Below are 22,687 nucleotides of genomic sequence, written 5' to 3' on the forward strand. Positions count from 1 at the left end.
TTTGCTCATTCTGTTTATCTTTCATTTATTATGTTGTTTAATTCCATTGGTACCGGTCGTCAGTGTTATATTTATCAAACTGTTGTCATAACCACCATTGCCCAGCATCACCATTACTCAACATTACTAAAATCACCGCCATCACCCCCATTACCAAAATCACCACCATCAAATCACCATTACCCAATTTACCTCTCTCACCTCTTTTGATACCTTTCATATCACCATTTTCATTGTTATCAATAACATCATTATCACATCATTGCTGTAAATACCTTTGCTATGGCTGATGTATTTTATTTTTCAATGTAAGCTGATTATTTTGTTTGTGGAAAATATTTATTCATGTAAAAATTTCTTAATGCTCAAAGAGAAGCTTAAGTTGCTTCCATAAAGCAGTTTATCTGCACAAGTTTTTATTTTGTGTTGTATTATTGAAGAAAAATATGTAGATTCACCAATACGTGTATAACATAATCTAAACTTGGTAACCTAAAGTTGGTACGCAATCTACATTTTTCCCCCTTCATGTCAAAGGCATCTTCTGTGAAACAGACATCAATGAATGCAGTAGCTCACCATGCATGAATGGAGCGACCTGCCAAGATCTGATCGACGAATACCGGTGTGTCTGTCCTCTCGGTTTCTATGGCAACAATTGCCAGAATGAGACTGACGAATGCATGAGCGACCCCTGTCAGAATTCCGCCGTTTGCATGGATGGTGTCGCCACATACACGTGTGCGTGCGTCCCTGGATACACTGGCATAAACTGCGAGACTGAGGTACAGGAATGCATCAGCAACCCGTGTCAGAATAACGCGACATGCCTTGAAGAAATCAACGGCTTTATGTGCATTTGTCCTGACGGCTATGATGGCGACCGCTGTGAGAATGACATCGATGAGTGTACTTCGAACCCTTGCTTGAATAATGGAACGTGCCAAGATGGGGTCGGCATGTACGCTTGTCTGTGTCTACCGGGTTACACAGGTGATAATTGCGAGACTGATGTCGACGAGTGCGCGAGCAACCCTTGTCAGAATTCCGCCACTTGTCTGGATTTGGTGGACCGCTTTGAGTGTGACTGTGTCCCAGGCTACGAGGGCCCACTTTGCGAGACCGATACAAATGAATGTGACAGTAACCCATGTTTGAACAGCGGGCGTTGCGTCGACCAGCTCAATGCCTTCATTTGTAGCTGCGTGACGGGTTTCACTGGCGAACGTTGCGAGATCCCCAGCGACGAATGTGAGAGCAATCCTTGCGAGAATGGCGCAACATGCCAGGACATCTTCAATGGCTACATCTGCCAGTGCGTCCCTGGGTTTTCGGGGACGCACTGTGAAGTGGACATTGACGAATGCGCAAGCAACCCCTGCCAGGGTGGTGCCGCGGAATGCGTGGATCAGATCAATGCCTTTGAATGTGTCTGTCTAGCAGGGTTTGAAGGTAAGCAATGTGAGGTTGATATCAATGAGTGCGATAGTAATCCTTGTCAGAACGGAGCGCCCTGCATAGATTTGATCAATTCTTACCGATGCGATTGCACTGCCGGTTTCAACAGCATAAACTGTTCAGTCGAAATAAATGAATGTTCAAGTGATCCGTGTGCAAACGGAGCCGCCTGCAATGATAGAATCGCAGGGTATAATTGCACATGTCTGCCTGGGTTCACCGGGCTGAACTGCGAGATCGAAATTCAAGAATGCGCTAGCAATCCCTGCCAACACCGGGCGACTTGTAATGAAGAAATCAATGGCTATACGTGCATATGTCCCGACAGCTTTACCGGAACTCACTGTGAAATCAACATTGACGAGTGTGCATCCAACCCCTGTGTGAATAATGGAACGTGTCAAGATGGCGTCAACTCGTACGTATGCCTCTGCGTTCCTGGCTTCCAAGGCCCAAACTGTGAAGTCGACATCGATGAATGTGCGAGCAACCCTTGTCAGAATTTGGCAAGGTGCATCGACTCCCAGAATCACTTCATATGTGAGTGCGTCGCAGGCTTCAACGGCTCGCGCTGCGAAACGAACATAAATGAGTGCGCAAGCAACCCATGCCTAAACGGCGGACAGTGCACCGACCACATTAACGCCTTCAACTGCAGTTGCATAAGCGGCTTCATCGGGGACCATTGCGAGACCGATGTCGACGAATGCCAGAGCTCCCCCTGCGAGAACAACGCGACTTGCCTGGACTTGCTAGATGGCTACAACTGCCTCTGCCCACCAGGGTTCAACGGTACCCACTGCGAGACCGACATTCAGGAATGTGCCAGCGATCCGTGCATGAACCAAGCAACTTGTATGGACATTGTGAATGGTTTCAGATGCGATTGTACGCCAGGCTTCACAGGTGATCAACTCAATGAGTCTTACTTGGTGTTTCATGGTCCATCAGATTTAACTTTTTCAAACTGCCTTCTGCTGTCTAGTATCTCCTTTTGACTTAAAATTGATTCTTCACAGACAGAAACTTCTTCCTTTTTTTTTTCAATTCTCTCTGGTGTCTCCATCTTTCTCAGTGGCCTCTGCAGCTCATTTGTTCTGCCCTTTTGTCACATAAAACAATTTTGCTCATTCTGTTTATCTTTCATTTATTATGCTGTTTAATTCCATTGGTACCGGTCGTCAGTGTTATATTTATCAAACTGTTGTCATAACCACCATTGCCCAGTATCACCATTACTCAACATTACCAAAATCACCGCCATCACCCCCCATTACCAAAATCACCGCCATCACCCCCCATTACCAAAATCACCACCATCAAATCACCATTACCAAAATTACCTCTCTCACCTCTTTTGATACCTTTCATATCACCATTTTCATTGTTATCAATAGCATCATTATCACATCATTGCTGTAAATACCTTTGCTATCATGGCTATGGCTGATGTATTTTATTTTTCAATGTAAGCTGATTATTTTATTTATGGAAAATATTTATTGATGTAAAATTTTCTCAAAATATGCTTAAGTTGCTTCCATAAAGCAGTTTATTTGCACAAGTTTTTATTTTGTGTTGTATTATTGAAAAAAAAATATGTAGATTCACCAATACGGGTATAGCATAATCTGAACTTGATAATCTTAGGTTGGTACGTAATCTACATTTTTCCCCCTTCATGTCAAAGGCATCTTCTGTGAAACAGACATCAATGAATGCAGTAGTTCACCATGCATGAATGGAGCGACCTGCCAAGATCTGATCGACGAATACCGTTGTGTCTGTCCTCTCGGTTTCTATGGCAACAATTGCCAGAATGAGACTGACGAATGCGTGAGCGACCCCTGTCAGAATTCCGCCGTTTGCATGGATGGTGTCGCCACATACACGTGTGCGTGCGTCCCTGGATACACTGGCATAAACTGCGAGACTGAGGTACAGGAATGCATCAGCAACCCGTGTCAGAATAACGCAACGTGCCTTGAAGAAATCAACGGCTTTATGTGCATTTGTCCTGACGGCTATGATGGCGACCGCTGTGAGAATGACATCGATGAATGTGCTTCGAACCCTTGCTTGAATAATGGAACGTGCCAAGATGGGGTCGGCATGTACGCTTGTCTGTGTCTACGGGGTTACAAAGGTGATAATTGCGAGACTGATATCGATGAGTGCGCGAGCTACCCTTGTCAGAATTCTGCCACTTGTCTGGACTTGGTGGACCGCTTCGTGTGTGACTGTGTCCCAGGCTACGAGGGCCCACTCTGTGAGACCGATACAAATGAATGTGACAGTAACCCATGTTTGAACAGCGGGCGTTGCGTCGACCAGCTCAACGCCTTCTTCTGTAGCTGCGTGACGGGTTTCACTGGCGAACGTTGCGAGATCCCAGTCAACGAATGTGAGAGTGACCCTTGCGAGAATGGCGCGACGTGCCAGGACATCTTCAATGGCTACATCTGCCAGTGCGTCTCTGGGTTTTCGGGGACGCACTGCGAAGTGGACATCCCAGAATGCAGCAGCAGCCCGTGTCTTAATGGAGCAACATGTGTGGATCTGGTTAACAGCTACAGATGTGACTGTGTGGCCGGCTATGCAGGTGACATCGTGTGCAGTGCTTTGAAATACTCATTTGGTGGAGGAAAAAATTTGCACCATATTTTAAGATTTGTTTTCTTTTCAGCCTCTAACATGTGGCACTTTTGAATTTTTGCACAGTCATTAATACTTAATCATTCCATTGCAGAAACAATAAAATATCTTTTACTAATAACTTTCTGGTGTGTTTCTTTATTTTGACTTTTGAGTGAACACCACTTATCTCCGTCTTTTACGTGCACCAATTTTTTCCTTTAAATTTCACCATTGCACATTGTGCACATTCACTTTATGTTGCTGAGTCAATCACAAGTCATCACCCAGTTTCAAGTCAAGATATTTCAACTTTGCCAAAGGCATTTCTTTGTCACTGTTAGTACATGTAGCTTGTAATATGTAATTTTACTTGTTTATATTGACTTGTGATTAACTCAATTGCCATTAACTTGATTTCAACTGTTCCTCAAAATTTAGCCAATTCATAACTTGATGATGAACAATAAATCTACATTTTTGAACATGATGCAATTTAATGACAACATTTCTTGGTATTGCTTTGACCTTTAGCTTGAACTATTGAGTAACATTTCTGCCTGAGAAACAGCCGTGTCATACTTCACTTGAATGGCAGAATGGAAATGCCAAGTGAATTTGAAGTCACTAAACTTTTGCAGCAAAATTCGCCAAAGTTGAAATGTGTTCAACTTCTGCGAATTCCCTGCGTGAAAAATTGCCATGACATCTCAAATTTGCATTCGCGTTTACTTTCGTGCAAGTATGAAACATCCTTAACACGTAAGCATTCTACTGAATGCACAATCTCATGGCACGACACAAAGTTGATTGCAGTAATTGCATCTAGTTATATTTAAGCCTTACACGTATAGAGGACCCAGGCAAACTTGTTGGTTGAGTGGTTAAGACATCTGCACTATAAAGCAGGAGGTCGAAGGTTCAAGTCCAACCAGAGTTAGCTTGTGAATTTGTTTTCCTGTACAAGCCCTTGGACAGCACTATATGTATACAGCACTGATCAAATTACTTGGTGGAAGGCAAAGAAACAATCATGCTTTGGTGAGGTCAATGTGTTAAAAGCCACTCATGTTTGATCAACTTAAGCTCATATTTATAGCAGCGCAAACGTGATACGATTTTGTTGCCTTCTGAAAAATCTTCTCTTTTTTTGTATTACATGATTTGATTCACACTTTTTAAGCTCTGGCAGGAGGATCTACATGTCACTTGGTGCAGTCGGTCTGTCTGTCTGTTTGTCTGTCTGTCCCCCAAAATTAACTAAAAGTATGGTGTTTCATGTGCCATCGGCGTCGCGCATTTTTCAGTGTCACATTTTTCAGCTCTGGCAGGGATCACTTTGATCGATTTCAGGCAAGACTTTCATGCAAGACTTCTTGCAACACAGCAAGAGCTTATTGTGCACTTGCACTTGTTTCTTTTTCTGTTATTATAGATTTTGCACCCTTTCTTGTCATATATTTTGTGTATCTCACTGAACCATCATTATTTCTGGTTTACATCATGCCTGCACCCTAATTTCTAAAAATACACAAAAGAGTTGAGTATCATGCATTCTTAAAGTGGTATTGGATAACTTTTGATGGACTTGTGAGAACTTGTGATCGATCATTGGCACCTCTACTACAACGGTTACAAAAGGCTGCATAGAATATGCTGTTCACGGTTTTGAGTGTGTTCTTTCACTAGGAGACAACTGTGAGACAAACATAGACGAGTGTGCGTCCAATCCCTGCCAGAACGGAGCCACGTGTCAGGACGGCGTCAACAGATATGAGTGCACTTGTGTGACTGGCTACAATGGGACCAACTGCGAGGCAGAGATAGACGAATGCGCCAGCACCCCGTGCATGAATGAGGCTTTCTGTTCTGATTTGCTGGATGGATATCGTTGCACCTGTCAGCCAGGATTTACAGGTGAGAGTATTACATATAAACTTGATGCGATTCTAGGTATACAACCTCTGAAAACAGATTGAAGATGAAAACAATAATGATACCTACGAGTTACTTTGAAATGTATAACGCCTAGATGATTCTTGTCAGAAAGATCTGTTATTCAATGGTGAATGATTTTTTGGAAAGCAGATGATTAGCACAAACGTTTCGGAAAGAAGTGGATGCTTCAGATCTGAATTTTGTAATGGGCTCCACGCACAAGTACCCACTTAACAGTAAGAAAAAATTAGAAAAATTGTTGAAGTAATTATTTTTTGTTAATACATTTTATCAGGGCTACAGTGCGAAGTCAACATCGACGACTGCGTGGGCGTGGTCTGCACCAACGGCGCCACCTGCCTGGACGGAATCAACACCTACACCTGCGTCTGCCCAGCAGGCTTCACCGGTGCCCTGTGCAACGTGGAGATCAACGAATGCGACTCCACGCCGTGCTTGAACCAGGGGACGTGCACAGACCTACTGGCCGGTTACCGGTGCGACTGTCTGGTGGGGTTTGCAGGGGACCAGTGTCAGACTAATGTCGACGATTGCGCAAGCAGCCCTTGTCAGAATGGAGGTAAGACTTGGATCACATTGTTGTAAGACTCACTTTTATTATGTAATTTGTGACATCACGGCAAGTTTTCGCTCGGCAAATTTGCAAAACATATTTCAACAAAGAATGTTTTGTGATGTCATATTCGTTTGGAGTTCACATTAGAACCGGCCTTTATACATATTTATGAACCAAATGCACCTTTCTCATTGGTTGATTTCCCAACCTTTCAGGGAACTTAAAGTACCTAACTCGAGCATACATGCAGTGCGCATAGTACTGCCAAACTGGTCAGTTGTATGCACTTTCCCCTAGGTTTGTAGACTCCAAACTTTACAACAGTGGTGATCGCAATTCCGGCTGTTTGTGATACCGTACTAAAATCTTGACAATTGACCAATTGTGCTCTGTGTAATTATTAAAAGCATTTTATGGAAGGAAAACAAAGATTTTTCAACTTCCTAATTCTGTTTGTAACGAAGCTAAATTTGTATGAGGTATAAAAAAAGCACAACTTGGTTTATTTTGTGGAAGAAAAAAGAATTAAAATACTAGTCCCTCAGTGTTGGCTGATTTGAAATACGATGAAACATTACACAGTCCCCAAAAAGGAGAAGTAACATCAATAAACTTCACTCTAAATTTTGTTTCTATTATGCAACCCAGGTACATGTGTTGACCTTTTGAATGCCTACCGGTGTGACTGCCCGGATGGGTTTGGCGGTATTCACTGTGAGATAGACGGTGACCAGTGCGTGCCCGATCCTTGTATGAATGGAGCCACATGTGTTGACCTAGTCAAAGATTACAGGTGAGGGACTCAACTTCATTCCTCAATCCGCTCTGTTCACAAGTACCCCCTCACCGGCAAAGGAAGTACAGTTGGGGGTGACCGACCGACGCCATCTTGCCTGACTGCAATTCATTTGCCGCGAAGTGCGGCCAGTGCGTGTACATAGTACAAATCCCCTGGTGTACGTGCGTCACACACAAGGAACGGTGCGCGTCAACCAGCAAAATGTCCCGCCTATGGAACGTCGTTGTTAGGTGAAAGGGCGCCCTCTTTTGGTAGCGCACGGAGCTCATACAGCAGAACTTTGATTTGAAGGCATTTATTGTGACATCGAATGAGTTCTACCCTGTAAAGACAGATAACATTTTTTTACATATACATGTATCATGTATAAATCAGTACAAGCCACAATATGCTGTGATTGTGTTTTACACATCGTAAGCGAAACCAGAAGTAGAACAGGTCAATTTACATCATTCACTTGGCAATACCACAAATATAGAGATCGTCGTAAATATTCATGAGAATTACAAGAGACTGGAAACTTCTCCCAGCATCTGTGAGAACAGCCACTCACTCAGATTATTCAGAAAACAGCTTTAAGAAATGAAACCTTCAATTTTCGAAATACGAGCTCAGTAAATCCTTCCGAACTACAAGCTTTACATTTGAGAGGGATTTGGTAGTCTTTATCCAGTTCAGTATCCCCCCTATTCTCCCGAGATGGGAAAGGCAGGCTAGGACACACGCATTAAGAACTTCAGGACCAACTGCTCCCAGCCAACAGATGCTTATTAGCATTTCAAACACTGAGTGGTCAACAAGTAAAATGTGATGTATGTTATTTTTTTTCACACGCATGACATTGATAATTCCCTCCATGTTATTTATTATTTTCGGCAGATGTGAATGCACGGCTGAATTCAGCGGAACAAACTGTGAAACAGACATCATTGACCAGTGTGGCAGCAACCCTTGCCTGAATGATGGTATGATCCAATTTAGACCTAGGCCACGTTCAACTGTTGCATAGATCTGTGGCAACTACAGCTAAAAATGTTGGAGTAGCTAAAGCTGACAGTAGATGCCCATTTTTGATATGGCCTTACATATAATTCAGAGATGCCAACCATTACTCTTTTGGAGTAATTATTAGGATTTTGAGGCATGTTACTACTCTTGAAAATTCCAGCTGTCCTATATGCCAACATTGTGGTTACTCTGACAAGTACTGTGGTTACTCTTAAACTTGACTGTTGTCCTATGTATTACATTAGCATTACTCTTTGCAGGAAGAATAATTACCATTTTGTAGTCTGTAAACTTGGCATCTCTGTATAATTGACAAAAACTATGTGTGTTTCTACAGTTTATACAAATGTAGGCCTACCATATTCCCATCAAATGCTAGCAACGTTCACCATTTCCCACGAAAATCTTCATCGGGCTGCTGTAAAGAATAAACTTGGAGTGAAATGACAGCACAAGAAATTGTCAGTTCCTGTTAAAATGAACACAGAGTCCATATCCCTGAAATGAGTTTAGTCTGAGAGTTGACGAGAAAGTGGTGCCTATTTTTTCTGCAGTGCTATCTTTATATCTTTGGGGAGTCAGGTTGGCATACTTGGTACTTTCCTCGCCTTCCGCCGCTGTGACCCGGGTTTGATTCCCGCCTGGGCTAACATGTGGATTGGGTTTTCAGTTACCTGATTCCGTGGGTTTCCCCAGAATATTCTTTTGGGGTTTTCCTCCCCCCTCTAAAACTGTAATTGCTTCTCATTGTCTTCTCTCTAACATGTCTAAAGGTTTCCTCAGGCTTGCGAGCTACAGTGCCTAGGGCACTTTTGGGGAATCCTTGGTTTCAATACCAGAAATAATTAAGGATAATAATAATACTAAATTTGATTGTCTCGACTGTTTTCTCAAGGCACTTGTGAAAACCTGGCCGGGGCTTACCGATGCGTCTGCCGGCCGGAATGGTTTGGCACAAACTGTGAATTGGACGGTGACCAGTGCATATCCAACCCGTGCCAAAACGGGGGTACATGCTTCGACGGCGTGCAGAGGTTTATGTGCATTTGTGCATCAGGATTTGAGGGTAAGAACAAATGTACTTTTTCTTGTGTCCATTTGCATTTGCTATTTAACCTTTATTACAGATTCACATTCATAAGGCCAAAAAAAAAAAGTCTCCGGTTTCTGGTATGCGCGCGCGTCGCCGTAGCCATGCACGTCGGCAAAAGGAAAAAGGTTTTTTTTCAATGAAAGATGATGTCTCAAAACCGCCGAACTCACTGGTTTGACTGGAATCCTGCTGCTGCACAATTTTAACGTGTTTTTAGATTGGGTTATGGTCGAGAATAAGCTTTATGTGGCCTCTCTGGACTAAGTTTAGTCGGGCACCATTTGCAGTCATCAGCCGACATTTGAAGCAAAAAAATCAGGTAAAAAAAAAAAAAAAAAAGCCGCGTCGCCGCACCACTTTTTGGGCAAGCTCCATACCAGAAACCGGAGACTTTTTTTTTTTTGGCCTAAGCAAACACACCATGCTTATTGGTCAATATTTTGAAAGAAAGACTTTGAGGAAAGCCTTGGATTCAGATTCAAGTCAGTGTCCTGTTGTGAATGTGTGCTCATATTAACGTCATCGTTTTGATCAAATACTAAAATACCAGTGATTGTCAAAAAATAAAGTGCTTAGACAACACTTTTAGTTTTTTAGTCATAATACAACCTTTTGTACTTTTTGTCAGACACGTACAGAAATGCCTAGAGTCTGTTGGTAAACATATGGTAAATGATACAAAAAATCTTAGGATTTGATATTGTGACTTTTGTGATTTGTGATGCAATGAAGCTAAATGAGTCGTTTGTTGGCCCTTTTTTTTTTTTTTTTTTACATTTTTGAATATAGCTATCTTTCATTATTTAGCTATCTTTCATTTTATATTTGCTGAAAACCCCATGTGAATACGACCTTCCGTTCAGAAGTTATGGGACTTAGAACACAGGCAGATCAGAAAGAAGAAAACAGAGAAATCAATGATTCAAAATTGAAGTGTTTATCATGTTTATTAAGCAACAATAAACATGCTTTATTTCAGGTTATTGAATATTTACTATTCAGCAAAAATGTCACATTTAACTACTTTTGTTGATAGTTTTTCTCAGAAAAAAAATTGAAATGAAAGAGGACATACATGTGTATGTAGCCTTCCAGTTTTACAAAAAAAAACAATATTGAAATTTCCATCCTTACTGACCTATTTTGGTCTGTTTCTTAAAATCATCATTGCCGACAAACGACTCATTTAGGCGAGCCCTCAAATTAGAATCCCTCCCCGGACCGTTCGGGGTTGAGCCCGCCCAGTATGTTGAAGGGATTGGGACCTGGCATGGAACCGATCGGCCTGGATTAACTCCACCAGGCTTCTGCACCACGGCTCTGGATCATCACAAAGGAACCAACTTGCGACGCGCTAATCCTCCAGTAGTCAACAATGACTGTGATGAGCTTCATAGAAGTTGCCGCTGGTAATCCCAGTGGGCCGAATAATCCTCCAACAATGGCCAGACTTCAATTTATGTTGCCTATTGTGAAACCCTGAGTAACCAGTTTGGACCGATTGGGGCGTCACGCTTCAGTGACCGGGTGGCTTCTGGCTTTGTACCGATTGGGGTGAAAGAAATTAGCATACCGGACCCGGTACCCGAACGGTCTGTTATCTGATGGCTCGCCTTAGCTTAATCGCATCACACTTGTTGTGGGAGCAATTCCCAATTATTACTATTTTTTTTTGTCACCCATGTCAGGGGTACAGTGTCAAGTGAACATTGACGAATGTGTCAGTGATCCCTGCGCAAATGGCGCGACCTGCGTCGACGGCAGTAACGGCTACACCTGTGTGTGTGCCGCGGGCTACACCGGTACCCGCTGCGACTCGGAGCTCTTCGAGTGCGCCAGTAACCCTTGCTTAAACGGTGCTGCGTGCCGGGACCAGGTTGGCGGCTATGACTGCATTTGCCAGGTTGGTTTCAGCGGGGACAACTGCGAAATCAACATCAATGACTGCGTTGGGAATCTGTGTCAACATGGAGCCATCTGCGTTGATGGTGTCAATAGATATACGTGTGAATGTGCAGAAGGATTTGAAGGATTGTTCTGCCAGGTGAGATGTTCACTTATTTTTGTGTTAGCACCAAAGAATCCTCTGTTAACAGAGGTTTTGCGGTAGCAAAACAATATTCATAAATACCTAAGACAGTTCACTCATTCCTATTGGTTGAGAGCCCATCATTTGGGTGGTTTTAAACGGTTGATACAGCGCCGGCTGGCTGGTTTTATACACTTTCCTGGTGTCACATGAAATTTGGACTCCTTCGAAATCTGGTCCCTTAATACCCTTTTATTGGTTGAACGTTGCAATACTACTAATGAGTCAGTGGGTTGAGTGTCCTGAATTCACACTACACTGGCACCGCCGCGTTCTGCGCCACATGGCCCTTGGTCTTAATTCCCATAAAATACCTTCATGACACGTTCTGAGTGTTGCATATCTGATACTTCCAAGAGCTTTTGTACAAAGAAAGTACATGTATACTAAGGTAAAACAATTACTTGAAAAATCTTCTTTTGTGATGTTTAAACTTTGCAATTATTTCCATTTTTTTTTTAGAATGATATCAATGAGTGTGCCAACAACCCCTGCCAGAACGGGGCAGTGTGCCAAGATCTGTCCGGAGGTTTCTTCTGCGAATGCAACTTAGGCTTTGAGGGGACCCTGTGCGACACCAACACGGACGAATGCGCGTCCGACCCGTGCCAAAACGGTGCCACCTGCGACGATGTCGCAAACGCCTTCACGTGCCGGTGCTTACCGGGATTTGCCGGCCCGCTGTGTGCTGAAAACATAGACGAGTGCGCAAGCGACCCATGCTTGCAATCTGGCACGTGCACCGATTTGGTCAATGGTTACGTCTGTGCGTGCCCGGATGGTTTCCAAGGCGACCGTTGCCAGACGGATATTCAGGAGTGTGTCAGCCAGCCGTGCATGAACGGCGGGGCTTGCGTGGACCTTGTTGCGAGCTACCAGTGCAATTGTCCAGCAGGTTATGCGGGAACCAACTGCGAGATTCAGATCAACGAATGCATTAGCAATCCCTGCAGGAATGGAGGTATTTATTCAGTGCTTTGCTTAGCATTACAGTTACGCTTAGCAGGAAAAGGTGAACTTGCTAGATTCAGATGAATGTGTTTAACCACTTCGTGCCGGGATTATTTTTGCCGAAAAATTTTGATTTTTGCAAAAGGCAAAATTTTCCAGCCAACTTCTGATATACAGCCAAACGCCACAAATACTGATTCACAAGAGTAATTTCAACAGTGTATGTATAATATTTCTTGCCGAAACCTCATATGTTTCAATACTCCAGGGTGTGCACTGGAGCATAAATTGTACAACAATAGGCCGTGCACAACTGTCAATTCACGATCAACACACGGTCCGCCTCCACAGACTTCAGTGACTTTGTGGGTGTGTTACAAAAGATGGAAATATTCATCTGAAAATTGTGACTCCTCTTTTATTTTTTTGCACAGGTCAGTGTCAGGACCTGATAGCAGGCTACCGCTGTGCCTGCCCGTCCAACTACGCCGGCCCGACCTGCGACATCTTCCTAGACGTCTGCTCCTCCAACCCCTGCAAGAACGGTGGCTTCTGCCGCAACACCGGCAACGGCCAGTTCACGTGCACCTGCCTGCCGGGCTTCATCAGCATGCAGTGCGAGCAGGAGGTGAACGAGTGCGAGAGTGCACCGTGTCAGAATGAAGGAAACTGCGTGGATCTGGTCAATGGGTACCAGTGCATGTGTGCTGCTGGCTACCTAGGTAAGTACAGTGGAACATCGCTATACCGAACACCTCTATACCGAACATTCGGCTATACTGAACATCGTCCTTGGCTCCCGATTTTTGTGTACAAAACCAACTGAACATTGTTGTTGAAAACCGTCAACCGAAGAGCGACAGTGGCTATTATTTCCCCAAGGCATAGAAGGGGAAAGCCACCCATCGTTGTAGGTAGTAAGCACCAAACTGTGTAATTACATAATTCAATAGGCCGCATGTGTTCGAAGTCATCTTTCAGTAACTACCACGGTGTGCAGGGTAAAGTTATGAAGGGCGCCTTTTATTGAAAAGTGAGTACCGGAGCACCGGCAGCTTAAAATCGCTATACCGAACGATCGCTATTACGAAGATTTTCTGTGGATCCCCCAATGTTTATTATAGCGGCGCTCTACTGCATTATTAGTTATCCCATGAGCACGAGTGGGACACAGAATAATGAATCGCGTCTGCATCCACCTCGATGACTGTAAACCTAATTGTCATTTAATTTCATTGGTCTGGAATAGCCAGTTTCCAGTGTATAAAAATGACCGTGTATTTGGCATACACATATTGAATAAAATTACCCCTTATGCAAAGTGTTGAATATATAGTGCGCGGTACATGTGTAGGGCCCGCCTGCTTTGCAACAGAGAACTGCAACCGCTCAATCTCCTGTCTGGCAGTAAAGCACACAGTGATCAGTGCGGTGATTTAATTTAGTTTTGAAAAGTAAGTTAAAATCTTTTTGACTTGTTGGCACGATACTGACGTCTTGTCAGTTTTTAACCCCCCTCAGAATACTATGTGTCCTGAGGGGGCTACAAATGACATAGCCCACACCACAGCAGCCAACAATTGTTAAAGGGAATATACATCATTTGCTTTTGCTGTAATTTTCAGAAATGGATGGAATTGGGGGTTTGGAAATATATAGCAAATATAGTTACACTGACTTTTTTGAGGTTTTGGGTTCGAAAATGCTATAAAAACCAAGAAAAACAATCATTTTCCTGTAGTCTGGTTCCTTGACTCCATATAAGAAGAGACAGAGCAGTTTACATACATTGGGGAATTGTAAAGTCAGGGAACCAGTCTAGCTGGTTCGTACCCGTTCATAGGTTTGTAATCGATTGCAAACAAGTGCGATGGTCAATTGGGGCCAGTATTTGAAAAAAAGCCAGTTTTTTCCAACGCTGATCGGCCGATCAGCGTTGGAAATTGATACAAAAATACCACTTTTCTTGAAAATGACAGTATACCAGGTGCCATGATTTTACAGGATGCTTTACACTGTCATTCACTAACAGTCCAGCAAGGTATTTCAAAATGATTTGGTAGTTTTATTTTTTGATGTTTGCAAATGTTGTATTTTCCCTTTAAGTATACACTAGACTGGAGACTCAATTTCATATCATGGAATGGGTTTGCTTCAGGTAGTGGTGAAGCTTTGCTTATATCGTAAGCATATACATGTATCGTAAGCATATACAATGTTACCCTAAATTCTGTTTTGTTATTCTGTCAAGTTTGAAGTCATCTTCTTTTAAAAAAAAATTGGTTCTGTGTTTGTGTGTGTCTGTAAATCCAGGCAACAACTGTCAGCTTGAAATCGACGAATGCCTGTCAAATCCCTGTCTGAACAGCGGCACCTGCACCGACGCAGTCAACGGATACACCTGCGCATGCACCACCAACTGGGCCGGCACCACGTGCGAGATGCAGTCGCGCTGCGTGAACAACCCGTGCCAGAACGGCGCCGTCTGCAACGAGCCGGCGGGCGGAGGGACCGGGAACGCCGTCTGTATTTGTCTGGATGGTTTCACAGGGGGGTTGTGTGAAATCGACGTTGATGACTGCGTGGGGAACCCTTGCGGAGGACAAGGTACGGGTACAGTGACTGACAGTAACATGCTCGAGAAAATTATTTATTGGCTGGAGTGTTTTTGGAAATTGTAAAGTGGGTAGGGAGCTGCGAAGGGGCTGAGCAAACTCTAACACTGGTTGCCACTGTTCGTGGTAGGAACTAACGTACATAGGTGAATTTCACGGCCTTCCCTGTGTAGTTTTTATTGTTGGCTTTATAACAAATTTACATTTGAAACACTGTTTTATAGTAAGAGAGGGGTTCTAAAGGAAATGTACATTTGCAATCATCAAAAAACAAAACCAAATTATTATGAAATACCTTACTGGACTGTTAGTGAATGACAGTCTAAAGCATCCTGTGAAATCATGGCACCTTGTGTGCTGACTTTTTCAAGAAAAGTGGTATTTTTGTATCAATTTCCAACGCTTTGGAAAAACCTGACTTTTGTTTCAACTACCGCCCCCAATTTTATATACGAAATATATTCAGTCCACATTTTGTTTGCAATTGGTTACATTCCGTGAACAGGTGCAATCCAGCTAGACTGGTTCCTTGACCTTACAATTCCCCGACGTCTTTAGTTCTGTTTCATCTTAAAGGGGTTAGGAAACCAGAGAACAGGAACATGATTATTTTCTTGGTTTTTCCAGCATCTACGAACACAACACTTCAAAAAAGTCAGTGAAACAATTTTTGCTATAAAATACTAACACCCAAAACCATTCATTTTGGAAAATTACGGGAAAAGCAAATGTTGTATATAAACTTTTCAGACCTTTCTCCTTCCCTTTGTGTCACACAACCTTACACGTGCAGTTTGAAGAGTAATTGCATTGTTTTCCTTTTACTTACTCTTCTCAGTAATCCCTCAGACTGAGTTCAGTCCAATAGAGCCTGACTTTCCTTGTCTATTGGTACCTACTTTTCTTTTCGCAGGAACCTGTGTTGATGGTGTTAACAGTTTCACGTGCGAGTGTGCATTTGGATATGCTGGTGATACGTGTAATGAGGTGAGTAAATATGCTTGCTGCAGATAAAACCAGCAATGCATATCAGTGAACATTTTGGCTGGCAAGTTGTTTTGGCTTAGCAAATGTGTTCTATGCCTGTTTTTACATGTAGTAGAATCATGGAATTTGCTAAAGGTCCTTTAAATGAAGACTATATTTTGATTGTTACTGTATTGTCAATTGATTGTGATGTTACTTAGATTCCTTTTTTTTAATTTCTTCCTCTGTTTCGCAGTACGTTGATGTATGCAGTCCCAACCCGTGCAAACACGACAGCTATTGTTGCCAAATCGGCGTGGTTGGCTGCCCGCCCTTGTCGCCGGGCCAACGCCAGTGTTTCTGCGTGGACGGCTTCAGCGGCGACATGTGCGAGATTGAGATCGACGCCTGCATCGCCTCCAGTGAGCCCCCTTGCGCCAACAACGGACAGTGCATCGACCTGCGGCAGGGTTACCGCTGCGTCTGCCAGACCGGTTTCACCGGTGCCCGGTGCGAGAACGACATCCCTTGTACACCGGATCCCTGCGTTAACGGTGCCTGTCAGATTATTGGTACGGGGTACCAGTGTGCTTGCAACCCTGGCTGGACAGGGCTGAACTGCAACGTCCAGATCACGCCCTGCGACAGTCAACCGTGCATCAACGGAGGGCAGTGTTCCTTCACCGGCGATCAGTACACCTGCGATTGCGGACTGATGTACACCGGCATCAACTGCGAGACACGGATCACACCTTGCGACAGCAGCCCCTGCCTGAATGGGGGTTTATGCCGCGTCCAAAATGACGTCTCGTATGAGTGCCTCTGTATGCCGAATTACATAGGGGAACGATGTGAGACTGAGGTACTTCCTTGCGACAGCTCTCCGTGTCTTAACAACGGCGTCTGCCGGAATCAAGGGAATTCTTACGCTTGCACCTGCCCTAGCGGCTTCACTGGTGTTAATTGCCAAATGCAAATCTTGCCGTGCGACATCCAGCCTTGTATCAGTGGAACTTGCATCAACGTCGGCGACACCTACACCTGCAATTGCCCACAGGGCATCACTGGCCAATTCTGCGAGAGCACGGTAGCGCCGCCGCTGCCGTGCGACACAAACCCCTGCCTGAACGGTGATTGTCAGAACGTTGGCGACACGTTCTTCTGCAACTGCAACGACGGCTTTACAGGTCAGAGTTGTGAGAGCACAGTCCCTCCACCACTGCCTTGCGACTCTAACCCTTGCTCTAATAACGGCCAGTGCATGAACGTGGTCGATGCTTACACGTGTGTCTGTAGTGGTAGTTTTACCGGCCAGAACTGCGAAAGCACTGTCCCGCCACCTTTGCCTTGCGATTCTAGTCCGTGCTTTAGCGGCCAGTGCACAAATACAGGCGATTCATACGTTTGCATTTGTGACGCTGGTGTTACAGGCCAAAACTGTGAAAGCACCATTCCCCCGCCCCTACCCTGCGATTCCAACCCCTGCTTAAATGGCCAATGCGTCAACGTTGGCGACGCTTTTTCTTGCATATGTGACGAAAGCTTTACAGGCCAAAACTGCGAAAGCACTATCCCGCCTCCCCTACCGTGTGAATCAAATCCCTGCATTTCTGGCCAGTGTGTCAATAACGGCGATTCGTACACTTGTGTTTGTCAGGAAAACTTCACCGGACAAAATTGTGAGAGCACTGTCCCCCCACCCTTACCATGTGCGTCAAGCCCCTGCGTGAATGGTCGATGTTTTGACAATATGGATTCATACGTGTGCATCTGCGATGGAGGTTTTACCGGCCAAAACTGTGAAAGCACAATTCCACCACCCTTGCCTTGCGACGAAAATCCTTGTGCTAACGGCCAGTGCGTGAACACTGTCGATTCGTACACTTGTATTTGTGATGAAAACTTTACTGGCCAAAATTGTGAAACGACCATTCCCCCGCCTTTGCCCTGTGACTCAAACCCTTGTGTTTCTGGCCAGTGTATAAACAATGGTGACTCGTACACTTGTATTTGTGGCGAAAATTTTACCGGCCAAAATTGTGAAAGCACTATCCCACCGCCACTACCATGCGACTCAAATCCTTGTGTTAATGGCCAGTGCATGAACAGTGGCGATTCATTTACATGCATATGTGGTCAAAATTTTACCGGCCAGAACTGTGAAAGTACGATCCCACCGCCGCTACCATGTGACTCAAATCCTTGTTTTACTGGCCAATGCTTAAATGAGGGCGATTCGTACATGTGCATTTGTGAGCAAAACTTCACCGGCCAAAATTGTGAAACCACCATACCTCCACCCCTACCTTGTGATTCGAATCCTTGTTTCAATGGCCAGTGTTTGAATAATGGAGATTCGTACATCTGCCGTTGCGACCAAAACTTCACCGGCCAGAATTGTGAGAGTACAATCCCGCCACCTCTACCATGTGACTCAAACCCTTGTGTTTCTGGCCAGTGCTTGAATAATGGAGATTCGTACATCTGTCGCTGCGATCAAAACTTTACAGGCCAAAACTGTGAGAGCACGATCCCACCGCCACTACCCTGTGACTCAAACCCTTGCGTTAATGGCCAGTGCGTGAACAGTGGCGATTCCTTTACTTGCGTATGTGGCCAAAATTTTACCGGCCAAAATTGTGAGAGTACTATACCACCGCCACTACCCTGTGACTCCAACCCTTGCATTAATGGCCAGTGCGTGAACAGTGGCGATTCCTTTACTTGCGTATGTGGCCAAAATTTTACCGGCCAAAATTGTGAGAGTACTATACCACCGCCACTACCCTGTGACTCCAACCCTTGCATTAATGGCCAGTGCGTGAATGCTGGTGATTCGTTCACATGCATTTGTGGCCAAAATTTTACGGGCCAAAATTGTGAGACTACCATCCCACCGCCCCTGCCATGTGACTCCAATCCTTGTGTGAATGGCCAGTGCGTGAACGGTGGTGATTCATTCACATGCATTTGTGGCCAAAATTTTACCGGCCAAAATTGTGAGAGTACCATCCCACCGCCTTTACCTTGTGACTCAAACCCATGTGTTTCTGGACAGTGCATAAATAATGCTGATTCGTACATCTGTCGTTGCGACCAAAACTTTACCGGCCAAAACTGTGAAAGCACGATACCACCTCCCCTACCATGTGACTCAAATCCTTGTGTTTCTGGCCAGTGCATCAATAACGGCGATTCGTACATTTGCAATTGCGACCAAAACTTCACTGGCCAAAACTGTGAGAGTACGATTCCACCGCCCCTACCCTGTGACACAAACCCTTGTGTTAACGGCCAGTGTGTGAACAATGGTGATTTGTACACCTGTATTTGTGACCCCAATTTCACCGGCCAAAACTGTGAGAGTACAATCCCACCACCTCTACCATGCAACTCAAACCCTTGCTTTACCGGCCAGTGTGTCAACAACGGTGATTCGTACATTTGCATCTGCGATGTCAACTTTACCGGCCAAAACTGTGAGAGCACTGTTCCGCCGCCGTTACCATGTGACTCCAATCCTTGTATTAACGGACGATGCTTGGATGACACAGACTCTTATCTCTGTATCTGCAATGACGGTTTCACTGGCCAGAATTGTGAGAGTCCCATCCAGCCGTCCATGCCGTGCAACTCAAATCCTTGTGTTGCCGGCCGGTGCTTTGATAACGCCGACACCTACCTTTGCGTCTGCGACGAGAACTTTGTCGGCCAGAACTGCGATAGCACCGTTCCCCCTCCCCAGCCCTGCGATTCAAGCCCGTGCTCGAATGGCCAGTGCGTGAATGCCGGTGACTCGTACATGTGTGTGTGCGACGAGAATTTTACCGGCCAGGACTGCGAAACCACAATCCCGCCGCCGTTACCTTGCAGTTCCAATCCCTGCTCCAGTAATGGCCAATGCATGAACCAAGCCGGTGCTTTCGTGTGTGTCTGTGATGCTGGTTTTACAGGTGTGTACGTGTAGATGTTGTCGTGTTTTCTGTCCTGGGCTCAATTTCTGCAAAGTGGAAAAGTGCTTAAAAACCTGGGCCCAATTTCATGGCCCTGCTTATAGCGTGGGTGAATTATCCCTGCTTACGGAAGAAGAAAATTCCGTGCTTACGGTAAGCGCATTTCACGGGTTAGCGAGGATGTTTGGCTTATGCGATTCTACGCTTACTGGGTCAGCGCAAAATATTTCTGCTGGTGCTGTTAGCACAGAAAGGTGATTGTAAGCACAGAATTCTGTGATTATCAGCGCCATGAAATTGGGCCCTGCTCAGAAAATGTATGTGCTAAATAAAAATCAGCAGCATACCAGTCACAAGCCATATAAATCTTGTTATGTTTGGCTGGTGACCAGTTTTTCTGAGCAGCTGTAAACAGCTATCCAGTTCAGTACTACATGTATATCTCTGGCATGCAAAGCTACAGGGCCCAATTTCATGGAATCCGTAACGCCGAATTTTGTGCTAACCGAGCTAGCACAAAAATTCTGTGCCAACCTTGTAAGCACAGAATCCTTAGTTACGGGAAGTACGCATGCGCACAAGCCAAAATTCCCTGCTAACCCGTGAAATACGCTAACCGTTAGCGGTGATTTCTCGCTAACCGTTACGGGTTCCATGAAATTGGGCCCAGGTCTCATCTATTCTCTGCTCAGATTATTCCTTTGCTTAGCTCTATCATATTGACCCAGTTTTCTTAAACCGTTTGCAGTTTAACATACCCACTTCACTTCATTTTATTCATTTCAATATATGAATATGTTCAGTCATGTAGAAATTACATAAAAAGATAAAAAGATATTTGACATACACAGCGAGTTAATAATCAGCAAATTAAATGACAACATTTAGCTATAAGGTTAAGTAAAACACTTTGTGCATTCCTATAAATGTTTTCCAAGCGCTGAAATATAGCAATCTATAAGTCTATTGGTTTATAATTTGATTTTCAAAACATATTCAAAAATCTCTGTGATGAAGATAGACACTGTGAGGCCTGATTCAAATACTGATTTTTATTTGTTCAAATGGAATTGCCTATTATTAGATGCCAGAGGGTATGTTAAACTGAAAAATTGATGTGATTTGTTGATTTTGATTAAACTTGCAACTTTTATTGGGCCAATTTATTCAAATCAAACCTACCCCCCCCCCCAAAAAAAGGGCAAAACCTAATTTGAACAAGAAGGGCAAAACCTAATTTGAATAAAAAATAATTTAGGTGAGTTTTGGCTTTTGACTCGTGTTGCATTTGCACCCTTTTAATGCATGTGTGTTGCTTGTTTAAACTCTGCTGCATGTTGGAATTCATTCAACAATAATTGTTTATAACTCATCATTCAGTTTTTGAGTCTTTCTACTTTTCTGTGCAACAATCCAGGTCAGACTTGTGAATCGTCCATTGAGCCATGCACCAGCAATCCATGCCAGAACGGCCAGTGCTTCAACATGCCGAACGCGTACCGTTGCGTCTGCGACGCGGGCTACACCGGCGTGAACTGCGAAATCCCCCCATCGGCTCCGTGCGCCAGCAATCCATGCCTGAGGGGGCAGTGTACGGAGGCGAATAATGCGTACACGTGTCAGTGTGTTGATGGCTACAGGGGCGTGAACTGCGACATCCCCCCGCCGGCGCCGTGCGATAGTAACCCCTGTCTGAACAACGGCCAGTGTGCAGAAGCGAATGGAGCTTATACATGTGGCTGTTTGAATGGTTACACCGGTGTGAATTGTGAAATCGCGCCTCCCTTACCGTGCGCCAGTAACCCCTGCGTGAACGGACAGTGCCTGAACCAGCCAAGCGGCTACCGGTGTGTCTGCGACACCGGCTACACTGGCGTCAACTGCGAGATAGCTCCGCCAACCCCTTGCGCAAGCAACCCGTGCCTCAATGGTCAGTGTACGGAACAGAACGGTGCCTACGTTTGTACGTGCACGGACGGATACCGGGGTGTGAACTGCGATATTCCCCCGCCTTTGTCGTGCATCAGCAACCCGTGCTTTAACAACGGCGTTTGCGTAGACACGACAAACGCGTACACCTGCCAGTGCGTTAATGGCTACACCGGGGTCAACTGCGAAATTCCGCCAGTAACACCTTGCAGTAGTAACCCATGCTCCAACAACGGTTTATGCGTAGACACGAATAACGGGTATACTTGCCAGTGCGTCAACGGCTACACCGGAGTAAACTGTGAGATCCCCCCACCGACCCCCTGCGACAGTAACCCTTGCGTTAACGGTCAGTGTATGGAAACGGGCAATGGCTATACATGCCAATGTAACAACGGTTTTAGCGGAGTCAACTGTGAGTCCACTGTCGCCCCACCCTTAGCCTGCGACAGCAACCCTTGTTTGAATGGCGGAGACTGTAGAAATGGAGTGAGTGGCTTCACGTGCAAGTGCTCAGCCAATTTTGTGGGTGACAGGTGAGTTTGATGTGGTTCACTCTGACATGGAGTTTTTAGTGATGGTAGTTTGAAGCTAACATATATGTGCTTTGTTGAAAAATTCCGTTTAACTAATTAGCATTTTTAATATGCAGTGTGGGGCAGTACAGGAACTTAATA

General features: G+C 44.6%; 1 protein-coding gene across 1 annotated transcript in view; it reads left to right on the top strand.

The window, feature by feature from the left end:
• Window positions 1-22,687, top strand: part of LOC119723141 — a 65,126-nt gene that overhangs the window by 16,188 nt on the left and 26,251 nt on the right. The window contains exons 8-21 of the mRNA XM_038193690.1: window positions 538-2,364; window positions 3,149-4,060; window positions 5,782-6,009; window positions 6,326-6,610; window positions 7,256-7,400; window positions 8,286-8,371; window positions 9,310-9,480; window positions 11,196-11,551; window positions 12,059-12,557; window positions 12,982-13,269; window positions 14,861-15,154; window positions 16,076-16,149; window positions 16,385-20,081; window positions 21,499-22,546. Of these exons, the coding sequence (XP_038049618.1) occupies window positions 538-2,364; window positions 3,149-4,060; window positions 5,782-6,009; window positions 6,326-6,610; window positions 7,256-7,400; window positions 8,286-8,371; window positions 9,310-9,480; window positions 11,196-11,551; window positions 12,059-12,557; window positions 12,982-13,269; window positions 14,861-15,154; window positions 16,076-16,149; window positions 16,385-20,081; window positions 21,499-22,546 (9,910 nt within the window). The remainder of the gene's footprint in view (window positions 1-537; window positions 2,365-3,148; window positions 4,061-5,781; window positions 6,010-6,325; window positions 6,611-7,255; window positions 7,401-8,285; window positions 8,372-9,309; window positions 9,481-11,195; window positions 11,552-12,058; window positions 12,558-12,981; window positions 13,270-14,860; window positions 15,155-16,075; window positions 16,150-16,384; window positions 20,082-21,498; window positions 22,547-22,687) is intronic.

This window comes from Patiria miniata, unplaced genomic scaffold (genome assembly GCF_015706575.1).
Source record: "Patiria miniata isolate m_02_andy unplaced genomic scaffold, ASM1570657v1 HiC_scaffold_16, whole genome shotgun sequence".
In the NCBI taxonomy this organism is placed as follows: domain Eukaryota; kingdom Metazoa; phylum Echinodermata; class Asteroidea; order Valvatida; family Asterinidae; genus Patiria; species Patiria miniata.